Source organism: Myxine glutinosa, chromosome 1 (genome assembly GCF_964187855.1).
Source record: "Myxine glutinosa chromosome 1, kmMyxGlut1.1, whole genome shotgun sequence".
Taxonomy (NCBI): Eukaryota; Metazoa; Chordata; class Myxini; order Myxiniformes; family Myxinidae; genus Myxine; species Myxine glutinosa.
In genome coordinates this window covers 329,379,332-329,405,412 of record NC_136261.1, presented here as the reverse complement: position 1 = coordinate 329,405,412, position 26,081 = coordinate 329,379,332, and the positions used below count along the sequence as shown (strand labels likewise).

The following is a 26,081-nucleotide window of genomic DNA, read 5'->3' as shown; positions in this document are numbered from 1 at the left end:
CGAACGGCTTCCGGAGTTTGGTAAAGAAATCGCCATCGCGTGCACAAACGCGCAGGAAAGCGAATGAATCGCAAATTCGGTTTTATTAGTTTTAAAACATAGTTTAACGCCAACATAGTTTGCAAACGTGAAATAAATGAATACGCTCTCAAATGTGCCATCCGAGGCAGAGTGTGTCCTCCACGTTCGGCACACGCGATCGTTCGCTGCTCTCTGATTGGTTGAATCGTTTTTTGGACATAGCTCGGTAAGTAATTGTCCGATTAATATGAAACCTTGAAAAGGCACATCCTCGGGTCCCCAGCAATATACCTGGCAAGTTAAAAGTATATCGGACCCGTGGTTGTCGAGAAACAGCGGTCACAGACAAACGTACAGACGTACAGACGTACAGAGATTACTGGAATTATAGATAGATGTGTTTTTCCAATCTCTAAGATAAATTTAGGGTTCTTCGTACACCTTCAATGAAACCATTCGCTGCTACACCGCCTCAGATACTGCCGCTAAATGTATTCGTCTCCCGCCGCAAATAATGAAAATTTGTACCGACGGAAGTTATTTTTACATGCAATACACTCTCAATTTCATCAGCTAGCAGATAAAATCAATTTTTTCCCAAATAAATCGTTTATATTTTATTTTTTTCGAAAATTTCAATTGGACCGGATGTCATATGTGATCGCTTGACTATCGGCCATTTTCTTTCTGTATTTGTCTTGTGTCGGCCGTGTTCAATATAGCTCCGGGTTTTTAATTTCGATTTTCCACTTCCATAGCTGAATAAGGTTCAAGAAGTAATTTTTTCGTCTAAATATCAGACTATAATGATAGATTTTATTTCTCCCCCCTGCAGTTTATTTCTCCCCCGAGTCGAAAGAGGCGTCGCTAAAGTCTGTCGGGGCTGATGCATCACAGGGGCTCAATGCAGCTGAGGAGTCTCTTGCACCAACTGAGTTTCATCAATCAGAAGTGTCTTCTCGGTTCCAGAGATCGCTGGGGATGCCACAGCAATCCTCCGTGGTGGAGGCAGCTGGAGTGCGACGGGTAAGCCGCATTCCAATTCCAAAAAAGTCCACTGGTTCCACAATCGTACTGTTGGAGAAGATCACAAAAGTGTTGTTCGCATTATCGGAGTCCTCTAATTCCATCATGCCAGATAGAAATGATTGTGGACCAAGCAGACTCTGTTTCGGTGAGCTCTGTGCTGCTGTGCACACAAGGGTGGTGGTGTCCGAAAAGGTGGCGGGCCCTGAAGAGGTGGCGGGGCCCGAAGAGGTGGCGGAGCCCGAAGAAGTGGCGGATCCCGAAGAGGTGTCGGGGCCCGAAGAGGTGTCGGGGCCCGAAGAGGTGTCGGGGCCCGAAGAGGTGTCGGGGCCCGAAGAGGTGTCGAGGCCCGAAGAGGTGTCGAGGCCCGAAGAGGTGTCAAGGCCCGAAGAGGTGTCAAGGCCCGAACAGGGTGCTGTACCCGTAGAGGTTGCTGAACCCGAAGAGGTGGTGGTGCCTGCAGAGATGGAGGGGTCCTCAGAGGTGGTGGGGCCCGAAGAGGTTGCTGTCCCCGAAGAGGTGGTGGGGCCCGCAGAGGTGTTGGGGCCTGAAGAGGGTGCTGTACCCGTAGAGGTTGCTGAACCCGAAGAGGTGGTGGTGCCTGCAGAGATGGAGGGGCCCTCGGAGGTGGCTGTGCCAGTGGAGGTGGCGGTTCCCAAAGAGGTTCTGGGGCCAACAGAAGTGGCGGGGCTTGCAGAGTTTGCGATTCCCGAAGAGGTGGCGGATCCCGAAGAGGTGGGGTGGCCTGAACTGGTGTCGTGGCCTGAAGAGGTGTCGTGGCCTGAAGAGGTGTCGTGGCCTGAAGAGGTGTTGGGGACCGAAGAGGTGTCGGGGACCGAAGAGGTGTCGGGGACCGAAGAGGTGTCGGGGACCGAAGAGGTGTCGGGGACCGAAGAGGTGTCGGGGCCCGAAGAGGTGTCGGGGCCCGAAGAGGTTGCTGTACCCGTAGAGGTTGCTGATCCCGAAGAGGAGGTGGTGCTTGCAGAGATGGAGGGGCCCTCAGAGGTGGTGGGGCCCGAAGAGGTTGCTGTACCTGCAGAGGTGGTGGGGCCCGCAGAGGTGGTGGGGCCCGAAGAGGGTTCTGTACCCGAAGAGGGTTCTGTACCCGAAGAGGTTGCTGAACCCGAAGAGGTTGTTGAACCCGAAGAGGTGGTGGGGCCCAAAGAGGTTGCTGTACCCGAAGAGGTTGCTGTACCCGAAGAGGTGGTGGGGCCCACAGAGGGTGCTGTGCCCGTGGAGGTGGCGGTTCCCATAGAGGTTTTGGGGCACACAGAGGTGGCGGGGCTTGCAGAGTTTGCGATTCCCGAAGAGGTGGCGGGGCCCGCAGGGATTGTGGGGCCCGCAGAGGTGGTGGGGCCCAAAGAGGTTGCTGTACTTGCAGAGGTGGTGGGGCCTGCAGAGGTGGTGGGGCCCGAAGAGGGTTCTGTACCCGAAGAGATTGCTGAACCCGAAGAGGTGGTGGGGCACAAAGAGTTTGCTGTACCCAAAGAGGTGGTGGGGCCCGAAGAGGGTGCTGTTCCCGAAGAGGTGGTGGGGCCCACAGATTTGGCAGGGCCCCCAGAGTTGCCGGAGCTCACAGAGCTCATCAAGGCCACAAAGCATGCAGGAGCCAACGAAATGAGCAAAACCAACGAAAAGCAGGAGATTTCACAGCAGCCTCAAAAGCATGTAAGTATGATCATCATTTTGAAATTATAACTTGCAACACTACAATTTGCACGTATTTATTTCAAATAACAGCATATTTGATGAGATTCATTCTCCTGGTTACTATGTTTATGATGCAAAGCTGTGCCACTAATATTTTGTCCCTGTGGTGCTTATATGTGCAAAAACATGTCGGGCTGTTATCCTAAAAACAATGTAAATAAGGTAGAAATTGACTGCCGCTTCTGGTTCCTCGGGCAAGGAAGCGTCATTCCCTTCGTGCTCTCCACGTCATCAAAGTTTAAGTATTTTCCCATTCGTGTCTTTTTCACTTTGGTTTGTAATTCGTGCAAACTTGTGTGTAATTAATCGTTTTTTGTTCGCACCGCGTGTGCGGCTTGGTCCCTCGAGGCTCCGCATCAGCCCACGCCCTCCCCTCACCCCGTCGGTATTTTCTAAACTTAATTTCTTTATTTCGCTGTATTGCTTTTTTCTTCGATTCTCTTTTCTCCCCCGAACAACTTACCCTTTGTCTAACATTTTAAATACAAACCCCCACCCCCCCCCAAAAAAAACAACAACTCGTGCTTGTTGTCTCGCCCAGCCCCCTTGATCTCCTTTTTCTTTCACCTCTCCAGCCGATACTCACCTTTCCAACTCTAGTTTCCACCATACTCATTCAACCCTTTCTCCTTCTTTCTCTGATCCATGCCCTCACTTCAGGGACTTTTCCCAGATTGTTTTTTCATGGTTTTGTTTAAATATTTTTGAATATGTTTAAACTTTCCCCTGCAGTGTTTTATTCAGTGGTTTATTACAACACGCTCTTTTCTTCCTACTTAAAAGGCTTTTTTCTATTTCCTCTTCAATTCACTCCACTTCCAAAAAAAATTCAATCTCTTACATTTCTGCCTCTCTACATTCTCTAAACTCACCTTCATTCATCTCCTCCTCCTCTATCGTTTTCAAATGGATATCTGACTTGAAAATCACAATAAACCCAGTTTGTAATAAATGTTCGTTTTTCATTAATCGTCCACTTTCTAAACTCCCCCTCTAACCACCCTCCTGAACTCCGCCATCACTCCTCTCCTCCTAAACGTCCCCCTCACCCCTTCCCTCCAAAACTCCCCCCTCACCCCTCCCTTTCAATTCTCCCCCCTGTCCCCTCCCCTCCTAAACTCCCCCTATCCCATCACCATCAAACCTTTTATCCTCCTCATCCTTCCCTTTCTCCTCGCTCTTCTGCAATCTCTGACACATTATCAACAGCTATCCCTACCTCCCCCTCTCACCCCTCATCTTTCCCGACCCCTCCCCTCCCCTGTCCTGTACCCGATGCTTTCCCTCCCTCTTCCTTAATGGTATGGACCTCAAGCATCCGGGGTCTTCACTCAAACCTGATTGATCTCTCCATACAGGTTGCTTCTGACAAACCAGACTTGATCTGCTTTACAAAAACTTTCCTCCTTCAAGATGTCTCTGATTCCTAAATATCTCTTCCTGGTTACTCCCTCCTCCGGTATGATAGACCTGAGCCTCGTCCTGGTGGTGGGGTTGCTATCTTTATCAAAAACTCTCTTCCTCACTCTCCCTGCACTGCCCTCTCTCCACCTCACCTCTCAGGAGTACCTCTGGCTACGGCTTCCTCTCCGCTCCCACCTTTTGTTCATATGTGTTCTGTACCGTCCTCCAAACAGTGATGACGCCATTTACATTTCGCTGTCTGACAACATGGACCAACTTCTATCAACTCATCCCAACTCTCTCTTCCTCATATGTGGTGACTTCAACTGTCATCATGCCAGCTGGCTGGGTGTGGGTTCCCTCTCTCACCAGCTCTGGCATCTCAGGAAAGGACTTCTGTGACTCACTGGGACTGACACAATCTGTCAATTTCCCGACCCAGATCTCAGTCAACGAAGCATCTTCTCTTCTAGACTTGGTTAGGACAAACTTCCCTGCAAATGTCTGCTGCTCTTCTTCTGCTCCAATTGGTTTATCTGACCATATGCTTATTAAAGTGGACATCTCTCTGACCATTCTCAGAGAGCCTCCTCAGCGTCGACGAGTCTGGCATTTCACTCAGGCCAACTGGCACAGTCTTCAAGCAGCCATCAATCATCTGGACTGGTCTGCCATCTCTACTGCCTCTGACATCAACTCTTCCTGGGAATTCTTCCAAAGTAAACTGCCCTCTCTTCATGCACAGATTTATCCCATCTTGTCTTCATTTGTCATAACCTTCCTCCCGTCCATGGTACACTGAATCTTGTGGTGAGGCAGTTGCTCTGAAACAATGTGCCTTTGCCTCTTGGGAGGCTAATCAAACTGAAGGAAATCTCAGTTCCTTTCACAAAGCTCAGAACAAGTGTGTGTCTACCCTCATGAGTGCGAGGAAGCAATATCTCTCTACTCTCAAGACTGAACTCTCAAACCTGTCTCCTTCCTCCAAATCCTGGTGGCAACTGGTCAAATCTGTTTCTGGTGTTTGTTCCACCTCCATTCCCTCCCTTACCTCAAATGGCTACACAGCTGACACCACGAGTGCCAAAGCTGAATGGCTCAACTCTGTGTTTGCCTGAAAATCTTTTGGCCCAAACCTTACCTCATCTCTCAGATCGGCAGTCTCCAGCCTCCTCACTCTCTGCAGACCTGGACAAAATCACAGCCTGGTCAAACAAGTGGAACATGTCTTTCAATCCTGACAAATCTCACACTCTCACTTTGTCTCTCTGAAAATACTGTCTGGACAACCCTCCCATCTACTTTCTCAACAATCCTCTCCAAGATGTTCTGTCACTCAAGCTTTTGGGTCTCACTATCTGCCATGATCTTTCCTGGGAAAAGCACATTTCCAAGCTGGCCTCCAAAGCCAGTCGCCGACTGGGCATCCTCCGTCGTGTGAAGTCCTTCCTTGGCACACCTGAGCTCCTCACCACATACAAGGCTTTCATCCGCAGCTCAATGGAATACTGCTCGCCCCTCTGGGTTGGTGTTCCTGCATTACACCTCGCTCGGCTTCACGCTGTTGAAACCAAAGCTTTCAGAATCTTTGGAATCTCCCACGATGAAGCTGACTCTCTGAAGGCCTTTCACTCACTCACCGCAGGCAGGTTGGTGGTCTTTCTGTCCTTCCAACTCCTATCCGGTCTTGCTCCCCCAGCTCTCTCTGTGCTCTGTCCCCCAAATATTCCTTCAGGTCGCACAAAATCTGCCAGCAACCTTCTTCTGGTGAAACTGCCAAAATTAAGACTCTCTGCTCACCTTCACTCCTTCATTCCTCTTTTCTCCCACCTCTGGAACAAACTCCCTCACTCTCTTCAATCCCACTCCACCCTCCAGGTCTTTAAAACAGCTGTTCACCACCATCTCTTATCTTCCCCCATCCAAAATCTTGAACTTTTCTACCCCCACTAATTCACTCCAAATCCACTTTTTTGAAATACCGACTTCTTTCCTTGAAATCCAAGCAGGGTCCCTTTGTTTTTACCTCTCCCACCCTTCCCTTCCCTTGCCCCTCCCCCTCAAGCCCTCTCCCTCACACAGATCTCCCGATGTTCCTGTTCTCTCCTGTTGTACTTGTGTGCTGCCCTTTCTCTCCTCATCTTGTCTCCCGCTCCCCTCATTATATGTGTTTTATGTGTCCATTTATGTTTTTTTGTGATGAATTATATGTGATGAACTCTTACATGAGCCTCGACATTGTATAAACAAAAAAAATAAAAAGAGATGGTTACAATCAATTATAATATTAGCAAGTCAGGAGACAACGATGGTTCACGAGCGAGCGGTATTCAATGACAAAGGACGGACTATAACCGAAACAAGCCCAGACAGGCCAGGCCCGGAAATGTCAAAACGAAGGTTACTGACCTTGAAATGAGATAGAAAATAATGTATAATCAGTGATGAGGTTGGTTAGCTACACAATACCGAAAATTCGGTGAAAAATGAAATTAAAAAAGAGAGAAAAAAATTAATAAATAAAAATCGAGCTCCGTGGGGCTGGACACATGACATTGGCCGAACCAAATACCGAAACCCCTGTCAGATTCCACCAACTCCCTCGGAGAAGATGTAGCTTAAACTTGATTACCCCCCAAAAAGACATCTTTTTCGTGCGTGGCTCCGCCCACAATGGGCGCAATACGCCCAATCTACGCAGGACACAACTAGATCATGATATCAACCTCCGACCCAAGTTTCATCAAGATCGGATGATATCATCGGGTAGTTATGCTACAGACAGACAGACACACACACACACACACACACACACACAGACAGACGCACACACATGACGAATGAAATGGTCACTTGATAACTCGTGAACCAATTATCAGGTGTGTGTGTGTGTGTGTGTGTGTGTGTGTGTGTGTGTGTGTGTGTGTGTGTGTGTGTGTGTGTGTGTGTGTGTGTGTGTGTGTGTGTGTGTGTGTGTGTGTGTGTGTGTGTGTGTGTGTGTGTGTGTGTGTATGCGCGTGGACACCTTTATGTGTGTGCGTGCACTTGGGCGCTCTGTACATGCAAGAATGCCCAAGAACCTGGTGCGTTTCTTGGTTCAGTTATGCACCTGACAAAATCTCACCAGGACTTTGAAAAAAGGAGACTTGCAATGTGTTTCTGGAATTGTCTTCGGATGTACACACTTGTTGCGAGCATTATTGCGTGGCCTGAAGGAACTGCGCTCCAACGCGAGTCGAAAGAATTCACGCGACCAAAGACGGAATTCGTCCGAGTTGCTTTATTGAAACAAAACAGCTCAGGTATTCTCACCAGCCCGTTTATCGGGCAGCAATATATATACACATTTATGTCGGGAAGTTTGCCCGGCAAAAGCTATATCGGGCATGCCCGGGTGTCAAGGGCGAGCCTTGGAAAGGCGAGTCTGGACCTGCCCGGGCGTGTTTGGCTGCGGCCTGGCAAGTCGAGGCTGGGCGTGCCCGGGCGCTCTGGGCGAGCCCTGGAAAGGCGATAGCGGGCATGCCCGGACGCTCTGGGCGAGCCCTGAAAAGGCGATAGCGGGCATGCCCGGACGCTCTGGGCGAGCCCTGGAAAGGCGAGAGCGGGCATGCCCGGGAAAGACGAGACCGGGCGTGCCCGGGAGGTTCGGGCGTGCCCGGGAACAGTGAGTCCGGGCATGCCCGGGAGAGGCGCGTCTGGCCATGTTCTGGCCGGTGCAAGGCGATTGTGTGCATCCAGCGGTAACCGCTACACACGCCCCTCCAGAATCGACCTGCACCGGCAGGGTCAATTTAAGGGGGGTCCGGATGACCCGGCCGAAGCGACCCCTGGAGGGTCGTGGGGAGGGGTCCGACGTGGTGGTGGGTGGTCGAGCGGGGGGAACTGTGGACGGGGGGCGGCCTCGCCGCGGAGGAAGGGCCAACCGTGGTGGTCGGTCGACGTCCATGTGCGCCGGTTTGAGGCGGTCCACAGAAATCCGGTCCGGCCGGCCGCCGAAGTCGACGATGAAAGACTTGTCGCCCCGTCGCAGGACCCGGAAGGGCCCGTCGTACGGCGGCCGGAGTGGCCCCCGGTGCGCGTCATGACGCACAAAGACGTACTCCGCTGTGCGAAGCGCCGGGGGGACGTAGGAATGGGGGCCACCGTGGCGGGACGTCGGCACGGGGGCAAATCGCCGGGCGGCCTCCTGTAGGTCCGAGCGCTGGCGAGCGGCGGACCAGGGACTGGTAGCGTCGGGCACGAATTCGCCCGGGACGCGGAGCGGCTGGCCGTAGACGAGCTCGGCGGCGGACGCCTGGAGGTCTTCCTTGGGGGCCGTGCGAAGGCCCAAAAGGACCCACGGCAGCCGGTCGGCCCAACCGTCGTCCTGAAGGCCGGCCACGAGTGCGGCCTTCATGGAGCGGTGAAACCGCTCGCACAACCCGTTGGCTTGGGGGTGGTAGGCCGTGGTGCGGTGCAGCGTGACCCCCAACGAACGGGCGACCGCGCCCCAAAGCTCAGACGTGAACTGTGGGCCGCGGTCGGACGAGATGTCCGCTGGTGCGCCGAAGCGCGCGACCCAGGTGGTGATGAACGCCTGCGCCACGTCGGCGGTGGTGGTGGAGGCGAGGGGCACGGCCTCCGGCCACCTGGTGGTCCTGTCCACCATGGTGAGCAGGTGGGTGAACCCCCGCGAGGGGGGCAGGGGACCCACCAGGTCCACGTGGACGTGGTCGAAACGCCGTTCAGGCACGGTGAAAGGTGCCAGCGGGGCCTGGGTGTGGCGGTGGACCTTGACCCGCTGGCAGGCCGTGCAGGCGTTGGCCCAGTCGCGGATGTTTCGTCGAAGGCCGTGCCAGACGAAACGCGCCGACACCAGCTTCTGAGAAGCTTTCCGGCCCGGGTGAGAAAGGCCGTGGATGGAGGCGAAGATGCGGCGCTGCCAGGAAACGGGCACGATGGGGCGAGGCTGGCCCTGGGAGATGTCGCAGAGCAGGACGGTGCCCGCGAAGGGAATGTCGGCCAGGCGGAGGCCCGTGTCCACCGCACGGAGTGCCTGCACCGAGGCGTCGGTGGTCTGGTCGGCCGCCATGAGCGCGAAGTCCACGCCGAGGTGGACCGCGTTCGCGCTGGCCCGAGAAAGACAGTCGGCCACGGCGTTGTCTTTGCCGGCGACGTGCCGGATGTCCGTGGTGAACTCCGACACGGCGGAGAGGTGGCGCTGCTGGCGGGCCGACCACGGCTCCGTGACCTTAGCCATTGCGTAGACCAATGGCTTGTGGTCGACGAAAGCCGTGAACGGGCGGCCCTCCAGGAGGTGTCGGAAATGGCGAACGGCCAGGAATAGCCCGAGCAGCTCGCGGTCGAACGTGCTGTAGTTTAACTCGTTCGGCCGGAGTTGCCGGCTGAAAAGAGTGAGTGGCTGCCAAACCCCGTCCACCCATTGCTCATGGACGGCGCCCACCGCGTAGTTGGAGGCGTCCGTAGTGAGGGCGATGGGCGCGTTGAGCACCGGGTGAGCCAGCAGCGTTGCGTCGGCGAGGGCCCGTTTGGCGCTGGCGAAGGCCGCGTCCATGGCCGCGGACCAAACAATGTCATGCTTGGCCGGCTTGCCCCGGAGGGCCTCGTAAAGGGGCCGCATGAGCTGAGCAGCGCGGGGCACGAATCGGTGATAAAAATTCACCATGCCGAGGAACTATTGGAGGGCCTTGATGGAACGGGGACGCGGGAACATGGTGATTGCCTCGACCTTGGTCGGCAGCGGCACGGCCCCGGTCTTGGTGATGCGATGGCCCAAAAAGTCAACGGTCGTCGCACCGAAGTGGCATTTGACCGGGTTGACAATTAAGCCGTGCTCGCTGAGGCGACCGAACAGTGTTCGGAGGTGGAGGAGGTGCTCGCCACGGGACGTGCTGGCGACGAGGATATCGTCCAGATAGACGAAAAGAAACGGCAGGTCGCGCAGCACGCCGTCCATCAAGCGCTGGAACGCCTGGGCCGCGTTATTGAGGCCAAACGGCATCCGCAAAAATTCGAACAGGCCGAACGGCGTGATGACGGCCGTCTTCGGGACGTCGGCCGCCCGGACAGGTACCTGGTGGTAGCCCCGTATCAGGTCAATTTTCGAAAAGATGACCCGTCCCGCCAAACGGGCGGAAAAGACCTGAATATGCGGGATCGGGTACCTGTCGGGGGTGGTAGCGTCGTCGAGACGGCGGTAGTGGCCACACGGGCGCCATCCACCCCCCGGCTTTGGCACGATGTGCAGTGGCGAGGCCCACGCGCTATCGGAGCGCCGCACGATGCTGAGGTGCTCCAACGCGTCGAACTCGGCCTTCGCCACGGCGAGCTTGGCCGGGTCGAGGCGGCGGGCCCTGGCGTAGACCGGCGGGCCCGTAGTGGGTATGTGATGCTCGATCCCGTGCCGCACCGCGACGGCCGAAAACGTCGGCCGCGTGAGGGCCGGGAATTCCGCGAGCAGGCGAGCGAACTCGTTCGCTGCCGGGAGGGCGCACGCCAGTTCGGTCGGCGCGGAGCTGCTCATCGTGCACGCCAGGGAGCTGAAGGTCTCGGCGTTGACAAGGCGACGACGTTTGACGTCGACCAGCAGCCCGTGCGCGCAGAGGAAGTCGGCGCCCAGCAAAGCCATGGGGACGCAGGTGGTCACAAAAGTCCATTGAAAACGCTGGCTGCCGAAGCAGAGGGTGACGACGCGTGGGCCGAAAGTGCGTATGGCCGAGCCATTAGCAGCGACCAAAGAGGGGCCGCAAACGGTGTCCCGCCTGTCCTGCTCGGAGACGGAGGCGGGTATGACGCTCAGTTGGGCGCCGGTGTCACACAGGAAACGCCGCCCAGACGCTTTGTCCCGAATAAACAGCAAGTTGCCCGAGTGGCCGGCGCTCATGGCTGGGAATGAACGCCGGCCCGGCCGTTTCCCGACCTGCCGAAAGTGCACGGGGGCCGGCACGTCCGAGCCTTGTGTCCGAACCTGGCGTGGTAATAACACCACGCCCGGTCAGGTGGAGGCCCCGGCCGTCGTGTCGGAAGCGGGCGGTGCGGCGTGGCGGCTGCCAGTTGCACCGGCAGTTCGGCCTCCAACCGCGCAGGGCGCTCGGGCGTCGTGGGCATCGCCTCGGACGGCGGCGGGCTCCAGGTAACCGCGCCGATGTGCTGGCCCGCCGAGGAGATCTTATCGGCTTCCCTGGCGAGGGCGCGGGAATCCGTGATCAACGTGCCAGCCAGGGCGAGGCGTACCGGGTGAGGCAGCTGACGAAAGAACAGCTCGCGGAACAGAAAATCCGGAGAGTGCTCACCGAGCAACGAGAGCATATAGTCCATGCGCTCTGACCGGCGCGTGTCGCCGAGCTCGGGCAGAGCGAGCAGGCGCCGTGCGCGTGCTACCGGTGAGAGGGCGAAAGCGTCGAGGAGGAGTGTCTTCAGCGCGTCGTATTTGTCCGCAGCCGGCGGGTGCTCGAGGAGGCTCAAGGCGCGGGCCGCGGTGACGGAACCGAGCGCCACCACAACATGGTGGAAGCGGGTGTCGTCCGCGGTGATGCCTCGCAGGGCGAACTGAGAGTCCGCCTGAGCGAACCAAACAGCCGCGTGAGCCTCCCAGAAGGTAGGCAGTTTAAGCGTCACTGCCGTATCCATGTCGGTAGGTCACCAATGAAGGAACTGCGCTCCAACGCGAGTCGAAAGAATTGACGCGACCAAAAACGGAATTCGTCCGAGTTGCTTTATTGAAACAAAACAGCTCAGGTATTCTCACCAGTCCGTTTATCGGGCAGCAATATATATACACATTTATGTCGGGAAGTTTGCCCGGCAAAAGCTATACCGGGCATGCCCGGGTGTCAAGGGCGAGCCTTGGAAAGGCGAGTCTGGACCTGCCCGGGCGTGTTTGGCTGCGGCCTGGCAAGTCGAGGCTGGGCGTGCCCGGGCGCTCTGGGCGAGCCCTGGAAAGGCGATAGCGGGCATGCCCGGACGCTCTGGGCGAGCCCTGGAAAGGCGAGAGCTGGCATGCCCGGGAAAGACGAGACCGGGCGTGCCCGGGAGGTTCGGGCATGCCCGGGAGAGGCGCGTCTGGCCGTGTTCTGGCCGGTGCAAGGCGATTGTGTGCATCCAGCGGTAACCGCTACAGTATATACATATAGTTTGTATATACATATAGTTTGTATATACATATAGTTTATATATATATATATGTATGTATATACATATAGTTTTTATATATATATATATATATATATAAATAAAACAGTGTGTGTGTGTGTGTGTGTGTGTGTGTGTGTGTGTGTGTGTGTGTGTGTGTGTGTGTGTGTGTGTGTGTGTGTGTGTGTGTGTGTGTGTGTGTGTGTGTGTGTGTGTGTGTGTGTGTGTGTGTGTGTGTGTCGGATTGAGACTTAGAACTTGGGACTCAGAAGACTCAGAGAAAGGAGCAACGGATATATTTATTGGAACTCGTTTACACAAGCTTGCGGGGAACAGGGTGTCGCAGGAAGCTCACATGAAATGACCAACACTACAACAAGATGCTCTGAAATAATTCGATTAAAACTTGCTTTATATAAGGAATATCGGGTGTGGTTTTAGCTCACAAGATACAGATACAGAATGGGCTCATTGGCCCTCCCACCATAGTCCCATCCTGTTGTTCAGTTAGTTAGAGGAAGCTCATCCAAGGCCACTCATAGGTTAGCTCAGATAAGGAGATGGTCAGCCATATGTGGCAACATGTTTACAACTTTCTGTATAGAGACCTTGGTTGGGAAAGTACAAAGGGAGTGGGCACTCATAAATGTGTCAGCCCACAGGATATTGGCAAAGTCATATGGGAGGCAGAGAGATAGCAGCTGCAACCAAGGCCAAAGAGGGGAACTAAGAGATTGTGCCCACACAGGCCAAGAGCTCACAACCACAGAACTCCTTATTAGGATATTACACATCCTCAATGCACAAGAAAGGACTAAGTATTATAAAAGAGTACAGCAATCAGTCAAAACAAAACATATAATTGGTTATACTTGGTAATTGGTAAAGCAGCAAGAATTAACAAAGGGGGAGGGGCATAATAGCTCCCTACATACCGCCCTTTTGGATCTAAGATACAAAGTTATCTACGAGCCAATCAAAGGCCTTTATTTCAAACAAAGCAGAAACAAAACCAATCAGGAAAGTCATTCAACATATCACGCGAAGGCAGCCCAGTAAGCATGTCCCGTACCCAAAGCACCACACATACTCAGTAGGATGATTCGCGTCTGTATGTGAGTATGCAATGTAAGTCCGTAAAAGCGGGGTGATCAAATGGCATGAAAAATCCTCCAAGAGAGGTGAGATAGACAGTGTAAAGGGTTCACTAAACGTACCACGCGAATGCAGCCCAGTGAGCATGTCCCGTACCCAGTACCACACATCGCACTCAGCAGGATGATCCGCGGGTGTGTGGGTGTAAGTGGGTGTAAGTGGGTGTATGATGTAAGTCAGGTGTAGATGGGTGTATGAGGTGAGACCGTAGAGGCATGAAGATCGAATAGCGCGTCAAATCCACAACGAAGACCTCTGGTTCCACCGGGGTCCACACCCAGGAAGATCTCCTGACCCACCCTTGGTCCACAGAGGTGCGGCCAGGACTCCTCCCCGACTGGAGCTCGCCCAGGCTTCCCCAGGTGAAATCCTTGGAGATCTTCAGCGCTCAATCGATATTCATGTTCATGAGGTCTCTTACATGCTGGTGATCTGGGGAAGACACAATGTCATCAGTATCAGGTGGCTTAAACCTATGGCCAAAAAACAAGCATAACGGTCCAGAGGAGGGAGAGAAACTTCCTTTGGGTCAAAGTCGAGGTCGTCCGAGGCGATGCTGCTTCCCCCGCCGTCATCCATGGACGAATCTTCAAAACAATCAGATTCGGAACTCAGAGTATCTCCAATGTTGAGTTCCTCACCATCCAGGCTTGGGTGTGCAGTTGGGTCCAAATCCAGGATTGGGTCAGTGACGTTTGACTCGCTGTGAGCTTGTGAGACATAAAGGTGAGCTCGTGAAACATAAAGAGGCAAGGCCTGCATTGAGACATAAACATCAGTCGGGGACCCGTGCAAGTGGCCCACATCATCATTGGTAACATCATCAGTAACATTATTCTCAGGTGGCGTAGGCCTGCGGCGTAGGCGGGCAGCAACAGTCATAGCCTTACACATCGAGAAAAAATGAGAAGTCTCCCTTAGGTACTTTTTTACGTCTGCATGCGACATGTTGGTGTCCAGAGTAATCGGCGTCCTGGCAGCCTGAAATGCTCTGAGGTCCGCAAATGTGTAATCAAAATCATTATCAGTAATATCAACAATGGAAGAACAATCTTCGGAAGCGGAGATCTCATTGTCGCGGCCCAGTGACTCGTTCGGGTCGTCGTTCCAGGATCCGCGATCTGCAGTCACGTCGACGGCCGGAGTGTCATCTGGACCCCCGGTCAGCTTGTCGGTCATCACCATGGCCTTTTCTGGTGTCGTCTTCAGTGTCCATCCTGTGGTAAACTTTCTCACACACGCAAGGGCTAAAGCCTTGATTAGTACACAACAAACCACGATTCCAAGGACTATTGCCAAGGTGGTCAATATCCACTTTACTATCGTACCTGTCCATCCTTTACTTGGCCCTTTTCCTCTAAGCAGAGGGCCCCCTGTGCCGGTGTTACCATCGGCATGTTGCGTCCTATCCTTTGGTTGGCGGCCTTTCCTGCCGCCTCGTCCGCCCTTGCGTTGCCCCGAGCAACGTCAGTGTCCGCCCTTTGATGGCCGCGACATTTGATCACCGCAATAGCGCGGGGAAGCAAAATGCTTTGGAGTAGCCCTTCCAATTCTACCACGCGCACCACAGCCCATATCCACCACAATTTACCTGTACCCTCTACCTATTTTAAACTACTATCCACGGGTATTCGTGAAGGGGGTCCATCTTTCCCAACCACTCCCTTCGCACCAGCCACTCCACGTTGTCCATAAACCTCTGAGACACACACACAACCTGTCCATTTCACAGTGAGGTGGGGTGCAGATCAATTCTGAAATAACAAAGAGGGTTTTGTCTGAAATTCGTCTCATGAAAACCCATCCAAGAGTCCAGTGTGACAGACAGACAGACACAGACACTGTGACACACAGAAAACCCCAGGTACACATTCAAACCAGCTTGTCCTCAGATCCACAAATGTTCACTTTCTCCCATTATAATCCCCTTATTTCATTCCCTGTGCAAATTAAACCGACAGTTCAACCCAAAGTCGCAGCATGAGTCGGGCCTGGTGTGGGAGTGGACCAGATAAGACTTTGGCTGAAATGTATTCTTTTTTCTGCTGGCCCGACCAAGCCTGTTTAAAGGAAACGCATGTTAAATGCAGTGAATTTTCTTCTAAAAATGGCAAAATGAAATTGGACGTAGCTTTTTAAAGCACCTTTGACAATTTCCAGCTAACGTTAACCTTTAATTTAAACCAAATTGCAACTGAAGTTATTTTCCTGAACCCAGGAAGTTACATACAGTTACATACATCCCTGCTCATGCCACACAAGACAACAGGTGATCCACTTTCAACAGATACCACATCACACAGAAACCTTTGGCAATGCAACAACCGAACTTCCAAAAACAACAACAAAACATCCAATCCACCTCAATGGCTCACCTAGCAGCTCATTGTGTCCCGGTCTATCTCTTCTTGCATCTACACTGTTCACAGCAAGTCCAATTCATCCTTTAAGTCACATGTACCCAGAGTATATGAAACAACCACTCAAACTTAATCCAGCTACACATACCGTTTTCCCAAAAACTCACAGAGCAGTCCAAATCCAGACCAGTCATGCATTTACATGTAAATATTAGGTATAGTATCTAAAATTAAACAAATGGTCGACTTGCGGCTCACAGATGAAAAGCTTGTATCTTTAAGATTGATCTAAGCTTCCAACATTTCAAATCGTCACTTGAAACATCAGCTTATATCAAAAATACTTGCTCATTCCTGGAATCGCACGTTCAACCTTTTGTGTCATGACACAATATCTATTTAAATAACTATTTTCCATTTATACATTCATAGAAATGTTAGCGTCGGTCACAATCCACATGGATTGTAGCTGTCAGCGAGCGAGCCATCCATTCCATACAAGTTATTTCACACAACCATTCTCCATACACCTGGGTTTGCACACCTGTGCCCACACACTGACTCCAGGCTTCTTCATTCAATACAATGCACTCACCCACACTCACAATACTCTGCTCACTAGACAATACTCTTCTACACACACACACAGCATCATTTGATCTAACGACTCCCTTCTGAAACTTGCGCTTTGCAGTCGCCCCTTATATTATTGCGCTCCCCCATCACTACAATCCACCAACGTGCCCCACCACAGGCATCATGCCACCACTCAGCCCCACAGCCACCCATGGCCACTGGAAGCGACACTGACACTCCGACATTGATACTCGCTCCATCTACAACACATATTTACACAACAACATCAACCTCAACTTCAACTCGGAGCACACTGACGTCATCTCCCATTTTCCCCGTCCCATATGCACGAGACTATAGGAATTAAAATTAAAATTGGACATAAATCCACAACAACTTAAATCAACATAAAACCCAGCGGTTTTATCAACAGCCCAGCCACCATCCTTGTTCGCTCTCCTTCTATCGCAGATATCGTTAATTAAACGAAAATATATAAATAAATAAATAAAAAAGGATATCTCTTGAATCGCCAGTACCTCAGACCGTGAGTTGGTAATAATTTATATAATTCACACAGTGCAATACGTGCAGGCCGCTCCATGGAGCGACCATGCGGGCTTATCAACGACGTGAGGCGTGACACACATGTGTCTCAGCATACCTCAGATCAAGTTTGAAAACCAGCATCAACCATGCATAAATTTGCATATTCGATCATTTTTGACAAAGTTATGGCACTTTGAACTTTGGTAGGGGACATGTATTGCAGCGCAATACTCAGAATGTTTGTTTAATTTGCACACACGTTATAGAATTAAAATGCCATAAGCACAAGAATCTCTCAACCTGAGGCAAATTTCAAAATTTAAAACTGACTGCAGAATTGAGTTTAGCAGCAGTTCCAACTGCTAAAATAAAAGGTTCATTTGTTCCATGGACGTCTCTGGAAGTCTGGCACAGATAAAGTACACCAAACACAAATACGGCAACCACAAAGATTAACCTTCAAAATAAAGTTCTTTGAAAGTGAAATTCATTGAGGAAATTCGTGAAATTCAATTCACCCAGGCTTCTCTTGCCGGCCACCTTAACCATTAAGGCAACACCATGCTAGATCTGCACTGCATTTTCGTTTATCACAGAGAACGTACCATGAAATACTCAACATCACTTTTGGAGAGTTGTGGATTTCTTCCTCGATCGCTTCTCTTGCCAACATTGCCAGTTTCGCTGTTCCTTCTTCACAGTCTTGCATTCAGATCCTGCTGAAACATGAAGTGGGGCTGTAATCTGCCACATGGAGTAACAATTTCACGAGCTACGATTTTGATATCGATACTCACATCATGTGATATTTCCTTTCCAGAAGCCATTTTTCCAGATCTCATGTTATTCACATGCTATTTGCATTTCATACCGAGATATATTTTCCCTGCAAGAATGAGGTCATGGAAGGCAGAATTAACAGTGGGGCACTGGGGCTTAACAAGTTGCCATAACCAGCACAGGAAAAAAAGAACAGGAAAGGAAGCGAGAGAGAGTGAGAGAGAGCGAGAGAGAGCGCACCACAATAATGCAAAACCGCTTCATGAGGGACTTCCCCCGAATTATCCACGGCGCACAAATTGCATCCAAAGGAATGAAACCGCAACAGAATCAGATGCGATGATAGAAATCTAGGTTTATTTCATGGCAATAACTGAATGATGGAGAAGAGAAAGAGAAAGAGAAAGAGAGAAAGAGGCACGTAATGTTTATACAGCAGTGTTTGTACTCTGCGCACCTTCGAAATCCCGAAACGGCTAAAGGACAGTAACTTAACTCAGCCACAGACAATGAGTAAGATGAATGAGTTCACCAAACAGTCGGGAAAGACCCTTCCCTCCGCAAAGTGAGAGGTGCGCAGCAGGTTGATGGTTGGCACGAGTCCCGGTGCCAGTGATATGTGAAGTCCGGGATCACTCATTTTGTTGGCTCGGTCCCACATCCACTAGATGCTCCAGAGCATTGCCAGACTTTGGTCGTCCCGATCCCCCCAACAACTTATTCACCAACTGCAAATGGATCTTCACCACAACTACTCATCAATGAGCATAGTGCACTGAATATCTGGAGCAGGGAGGTCGCAGAGCAGACCATCTCTACTGCCTCTAACATGAACTCATCCTGGGAATTCTTCCAAAGTAAATTGCTCTCTCTCATGCACAGATTTATCCCATCTCGTCTTCAGTTGTCATACCCTTCCTCCCATCCATGGTACACGGAATCTTGTGGTGAGGCAGTTGCCCTGAAACAACTTGCCTTCGCCTCCTGGAAGGCAAATCCAACAGAAGGCAATCTAATATCCTTTCACAAATAGTCAGGTTCACTATGTTTTTTCGTTCAAAATCATGGTAGATTAGCAAACCTATACATTTTTGGAAACGTTATTACATGGAAAATCTGAAAATCAATGTTTACATTTGCCAATTCCGACCAATTCGATTCGACCAATCGACCAATTCCATTCGACCAATTCGACCATTCGACCAATCGCTTCGATCGACCATTCGACCATTCGATCGATTCGATTCGATTCGATTCATCGAATTCGATTTGATCGACCATTCGACCAATTCGATTTGCCAATCAATTTGACCGACCTTTGCTTGTGTGGAACGGACTGTGAAAACGATGCGGACTATATTGTCGGATACGACACACAGGACAGTGATGACGAACTCTAAATGGCATATTCTGTAATCGTGTATGTTTGATGCCATTGACTGCCTGTGTATATTTTATCATTGACTGCCTGTGTAGATGTGAAGTTATACTGACTGCATGTGTATATATGATTTTGCTGACTGCCTGTGTATGTTTGGTGACATTAATTATTGACACATTTTGATGTTATTAACTGCCTGTACAAAATGATAACATGTATTTGATTATGCAACTTATCGCGAATATAAAGACAGTATTTTGCAATTCAAAACCTTTGATTCGTGTCTTACCATTCCCCATAGCACTAATTTGATACTTTCATTGGATTCCTTGTCCCTGAAAATATAGGTTTAGTATATTTTTTAAAGTTTTTAGGGTAATTAGAGGCAGAAATAGAACAAAATATGTATTTTACAGTGGCCATTTTGAAAATCCAAAATGGCCGCCATACAGGTATCTCTCCAAATGTAAACATTGATTTTTAGTTTCCTTATGCTATAACCTTTCCAAAAATGTATAGGTTTGCTAATCTACCATGATTTTGAACAAAATATAATTTATTGACATAGTGAACCTGACTAAAAGCCCGGAACAAGTGTGTGTCCACCCTCAGGAGAGCCAGGAAACAATATCTCTTTATTCTCAAGACTGAACTCTCCCCAGTGTGTACCCCATTTTAGAATAGGTACACCGTATCCCTACGTGTCGTAAGGCGACGAAAAAGGGTTGGCGTCAGGAAGGGCATCTGCCCATAAAAAAACTGTCTCAAAAAGGGAACCATGACAATTACAATTACATATGGGCAGGGTACAGCCCGAAGAACCCCGTGGGGGACCTCACTAACTCTCGTCAAAACTCAAGGTGGGGAACCCGATCGAAGCAAGGGTGGAAATCACTCCATTTATGACGACGAAAAGTCTGATGCCCCATGTGGAGATCGGTTTCTGAAGTTTGGGACATGGAATGTAGGGACAATGACGGAGATTTTTTTTTTGTATACAAGATCGAGGCTCGTGAAAGTGGTGGAAGAAGTGGTGGAAGTATTGGTCAGAAGAAGAGTGGACATATGTTGTGTGCAGGAGACGAGATGGAAGGGAAGTGGTGTGAGAATGGTGAAGGGTAGGCAGTGACAGAAATACAAGTTTGTGTGGCAAGGGTGCCCAGAAGGCGTGAATGGTGTTGGTGTCCTGTTTTCTGAGGAGTTTGTAGACAGTGTGGTGAGTGTGACTAGAGTGAGTGAAAGGTTGATGATTGTGAAAATGATGATTGGAAAGCTCTTGGTGAACGTCATCTCAGGATATGCTCCGCACGTCGGTCGGAGCGATGAAGAAGGACAAGTTCTGGTGTGCGATAGAGAAGATTATGGAAAACGTGAAAGATGAAGTTGTTGTGGTAGGAGTAGACCTAAATGGACATGTGGGAAGGAGTATGGACGGTTTTGAAGGAGTTCATGGGGGGTTACGGCTATGGTGTGAGAAATGGAGAAGGTGAAAGGATTTTGGAGTTTACTGATGGAGCTGATTTGTTGATTTGAAATACTCAGTTCCAGAAAGAGGATAATAAGCTTGTTACATACACATCAGGTGGGTCGACGACAACCGTCGACTACCTGCTGGTGCGTAGGCGAGATAGGGGGCACCTCCGGGACACAAAGGTGATCCCGGGGGGGGGGGGGGGAGGCTGTTTCACAGCACCACTTGGTTGTCTGCGACATAAGGGTGAATGGTGCGAGGAGAGCTCGGCGGGTGAAGTACCAACCGAGAATGAAGGTGTGGAGGTTGAAAGAGGTGACAGTGAGGGAGGCATTAAAAGAGAGGCTGATTATGGTCGAGGATGATGTGGTTGAGCTTGAAAGTGGTTGGATGTCAATGAAAGATAGTCTGTTGGGAGCCGTTGGTAAGGTATGTGGATGGACTAAAGGACCACCGAGGCACTCGCAAACATGGCGGTGGGATGATGAAGTTGGAAAGAAGATTGACGAGAAGAGGAAGAAGTTTAAGGAGTGGCAGAAGGCGAAGGGTATGGAGGCAGAAAAGGCAGAGCATGAAAGTTATAACATAAGGCAGCCAAGAAGGCTGCAAAGAAAGAGGTAGCAAAGGCGCAGGAGGCATGTAGGAAAATGTTCGGAGAACGCTTGGATTTGGAAGAGGGTCAGAGAGCGGTATTCAGGATTGCAAAGCAGATAGCGAAAGAGAGGTGAGATGTGATGGGGGTGAGTTGCTTGAAGGATGAAGTGGGACAAATCGTTGTGGACCCCGATGGAATTAAAGGATGGAAGAGATATATGGAAATACTGTTGAATGCAGAGAATGAATGGGATGGCAACAGAGAGAGTAACCCAGTTTTCGGACCGGCAGAGACGATAACCGAGAAGGAAGTTGAGGAAGCGATAAAAGCAATTCCAGTAAAATTCAGAATTCCGATAAAAGCCGCATTCCAGTGGATTGGGAACCGAGTACCCTCGTCCCTCTGTACAAGGGGAAAGGTGACCCTCTGGACTGTGGCTCCTATCAAGCGATAAAGTTATTGGAGCATGGAATAAAGGTATTGGAAAGGGTGTTGGAGAGGAGGGTAAGGAAGAAAGTGAAGATTGACGAAATGCAGTTTGGATTTATGCCAGGAAGAGGAATGACAGACGTGCTTTTTATTGTGAGGCAGTTGCAGGAGAAGTACATGGAGAAGAGGAAGAAGTTGTTTCTTGGGTTTGTTGATCTGGAGAAAGCATTCGATCGGGTTCCACGTGAAGTAGTGACATGGTCATTGAGGAAGTTAGGAGTGGAGGAATGGTTGATCAGAGTCGTGATGGCAATGTACAAAAGAGCGCGCACAGCTGTAAGGACGAAGGACGGGAACAGTGGTGAGTTTGAGGTGAAGGTAGGAATGCATCAGGGGTCGGTACTAAGCCCACTACTATTTGTAGCTGTGATGGAGGTGCTGGCTCGGAACGTAAAGGAGGGTTTACTGTGGGAGTTGTTGTATGGAGATGATCTGGTGTTGATTGCAGAAAGTATGGATGGACTGAAGGAGGAGATGAACAAGTGGAAGGATTGGATGGAGACAAAAGGTCTGAAGGTGCATATCGGAAAAACGAAGGTGATGGCAAGTGGTAAAGCATGTGGTGAGATGGAAAGAACTGGGAAGTGGCCGTGTGCTGTGTGCAGGAAGGGTGTCGGAGTGAATTTCATTCAATGTACAATGTGCGCTGAGTGGGTTCATCAAAAATGTCGTGGTTTGAGAGGGTCATTAACCAGTGTGGCAGCTCCATTCAAATGTAAGGTGTGCACAGAGGGAGCTGCTGATGGAGAAAATGTTGAGTTGGATCTTGGAGACGGCGTGAAGATGGAAGGTGTGAAAACATTTTGCTACCTAGGAGACATGCTGAATGGAGAAGGTGGATCAGACTCGGCAACGGTTGCTAGAGTGAGATGTGCATGGAAGAAGTTTCGGGAACTGAGTGGTGTGCTGACGAGGAGGGGAGTGTCGTTGAAGCTGAAGGGAAAGGTGTATGCTGCATGTGTGAAAAGTGTTATGATTTATGGGAGCGAGACATGGGTAATGAACATAGAGCAGCAACGAAGGCTGGAAAGGGTGGAAATGCGAATGGTTCGGTGGATGTGTGGAGTATGGTTGAGAGAGGGGAAGACAAATGATGAATTGCGAAAGATGATGGGAATAAAGCCTGTGATGAATGCTGTGAAGAGAAACAGTTTGAGATGGTTTGGTCATGTGTTGAGGAAGGATGAAAGTGACTGGTTGAGAAGAGTGATGGAAATGAATGTGGAAGGAAGTAGAGGATGGGGAAGACCGAGAAAGACTTGGCTAAAGATGGTCGAAGAAGAAATGCGGGCAAGGGGGTTGACAAGGGGAGATGCAGAAAATAGGGCAAATGGAGAAGATTGTCATGGGGACCACAAGGCTAACCCCCGCTCTTGCAGGGAAAATGGCCTTAAAATGACTGTTGTTGTTGTTTGTACACATCAAAACGAAAACCAGGAACAGATTGGATGTCGAGGATGACATGAGATTGGCTCTTACCACCACCCTGCCACGAATTCCAAGACTCGCTGCTCAGATGCAACCCCAACCATCCCACTAGCTCGGTTGGAGAGATGATGATATGTTAGTGATGACGATCATGGATTGTGTGATGATGGATGGCAGTAAGAAAAAATTATGAGCTTGGTTTGACTAACTAACTAAAATTACCCGAATTTTATAATGTGCAAGGAATATTGCAGTAAAATTTGTAAAAATTTGATGAATTAATGATTGTTTTCTCTTTCTTCCCTTTTCCTTCTCAGAAAAATTTGTAAAACTGAAACGGCTGATGGCAGGGGGGTCATGTGTGTTTCGGGGTTTTGAGAAAGGGGTCACGAGTACAAAAAGGTTGGGAACCACTGCTTTATTATATACTCCATATAACCATTGTCACCAAGTCTTTCATGATTTCGTCCATTTCAGCAGGAAGATTACAAGGTGAACAAACCCTCCGAGCTATGTTCACAAGGATGTTGATCAAGGCAATTTTGTATCCTGTGGAGCTGTAGGTATCCCAAGGAGTATACTGCCCAGTGAAAGTGGAAGTGGCAAATTTAAGGAAGAAGGAAGTTGCAAAATCCTCAATAAAGTCGCAATCTGAAGACTGCTCAGTCTGACATGTCATGGCAGAAAGATTTATGGAGTCAGGTGCATGAGTATGAACCTCTGAGGACATCTCTCCTGAAATAAACAAGTGATTTCACTCAATGTTGAACATCTTTCAACGTTAACACCTTCCTACTGTTACAGTGAGCACCTGCCATTCTTTCAGAACCAGTTACTTACGTTCGTTTGTTAAATGGCCCCCTCCTTCCCACCCGCAGGAACTCGCACTTGCAGTATATTACTCTGGCCCGTCACCTTCACCTTGAAATTTCTCCAATTGAGTGTTACAAATACAACCAAATCATTTTCGAGTTCACAGTAGCAAACCTGAAACGACAGATATACAATAACAAAAAAATAATTAATTGCAATGAAAATATTGATCTCATCAAGACCAAAAAGGGAAACAGATTTTTCATTTTTCATGAATACTCAGCAGATCCTCTTTTCAACAAGAAGCTAAATCAACAAATTTCGATAATAAATAAAACAAAAACAAAAAGCGACATCAAGAATATCAAAACCTGTGAAAACAACAGTACACGACCACTTCAGCTGAAGAACATATTCCCTACCAACATACATCCACAGGAATTTTCCTTGACCTATTTACCTGCACCCATTCAGCTTTTCCTCAAATGTAAAAATTATTTTGGTAATTTGCCATTTTACCAAGCACACCTTCATGTCGACAAACAAAAGATGGCTACTGTCTATTGCTTCAGGATAAATCAAGCTAAATTTAGAATAGGTGCATTTGTAACATTTTCCTCAAATAGAGATAGGTTCATAAACATTTCATTCTTGCTAAAAACTTTTAACATACAAATATAATGCCTGGAAGCTAATTTAGACATTTTAATCGAACTAGGGATTCAAAAATTACAAAAAACCGAAAATGAAGCAAAATAATTGAAATTGGGATTTAAAAAAAGTTTGTTGCCCTTTAACGGCCACTATTATCTCACCTTGTGGGGTTGGCTGGGGGAAGCTTGGCCGAAGTCTTTCACGAGCCGGCTGACCACGCCTGACGTTCACCGAGTTAGGGCAGGAATTTGGAATTTGGCCATGGTGCCGGCGATACTCGCCTACTCTTTGCGATGGACACCATATGGGATCTTTAATGTCCACCTATCCATGCTGGCAGACGGGATTCCCGGTTTAACGCCCATCCGGGGAGGGACACATCTCGGACACATTGATGAATCACCTCGCCTGTGAAACACCGAACTGACAGTTTATAGCTGGGTCGGGATTCAAACCCAGGCTAGACAGCTTAGAGGTGAGTGTGTGTACCCCTAGGTCATCCTGTCAGCCAGGAATTAAAAAAAAAAAGATTGCAATTAAATTTTTTTTAAATGAACTATATTTTTTAATCAATGCATTATTATGGATGGATAAATGTAACGAAAGTTTAAATGACGAGTTAGTCTGTGGGCAACATTGGGCGATCTTTACAATTATTGCCAGCTAAAGTCTTCAGAAATTGTCATCACATTTAACATGCCTTTTCATGTTTTGCATTATAACAGGATTACATATTACTAGGGCATGCCCGTACAAAATCTATATCTAAAATTATATCCCCCCCCTCTATTTACATGAAATGGTTTGGTCCAAAGCGAACGGCTTGCGAGTACGGTGACAATCCCCCCCCCTCTATTTACATGAAATGGTTTGGTCCAAAGCGAACGGCTTGCGGAGTTTGGTAAAGAAATCGCCATAGCGTGCACAAACGCGCAGGAAAGCGAAAGAATCGCAAATTAGTTTTAATTAGTTTTAAAACACAGTTTAACGCCAACATAGCGGCAACATAGTTTGCCAACGTGAAATAAATGAATACGCTCTCAAATGTGCCGTCCGAGGCAGAGTCTGTTCGCCACGTTCGGCACACGTGATAACTCGCTGCTCTCTGATTGGTTGAATCGTTTTTTGGACATAGCTCGGTAACTACTTGTCCGATTAATATGAAACCTTGAAAAGGCACATCCTCGGGTCCCCAGCAATATACCTGGCAAGTTTCAAGTATATCGGACCCGTGGTTGTCGAGAAACAGCGGTCACAGACAAACATACAGACATACAAACATACACACAGAGATTACTGGAATTATAGATAGATACTGGCAATGTAAAACGTGTATTCACTCTAAAAGTGAGTGCTAAAGCTCATATTACAGCAGAGAATACTTTAGACTGATTCATTCCAAGGACCAATTGAACGAATGAGTATTTGATTGAACAAGACTAATATATAATTTATTCCAACTGGTCATGGGAAACGATCATCAACCTTTAACACCAATATTCTTGGCCTGGCTTAATTCGGCAACAGCATGGAACTGAT

General features: G+C 49.5%; 1 protein-coding gene across 1 annotated transcript; it reads left to right on the top strand.

Annotated features, from left to right (window-relative positions):
• Positions 1-826: 826 nt before the first annotated feature.
• Positions 827-24,612, top strand: LOC144889820 (uncharacterized). Its single transcript, XM_078771025.1, has 2 exons — positions 827-2,715; positions 23,393-24,612. The coding sequence occupies exons 1-2, from the start codon at positions 1,003-1,005 to the stop codon at positions 23,402-23,404; spliced, it is 1,725 nt and encodes a 574-aa protein (XP_078627151.1). The 5' UTR covers positions 827-1,002; the 3' UTR covers positions 23,405-24,612.
• The last annotated feature ends 1,469 nt before the right edge of the window (positions 24,613-26,081 follow it).

Coding starts and splice junctions, on each gene's coding strand:
- LOC144889820 (XM_078771025.1), top strand. CDS start 1,003: ATGCCACAGCAATCCTCCGTGGTGGAGGCAGCTGGAGTGCGACGGGTA.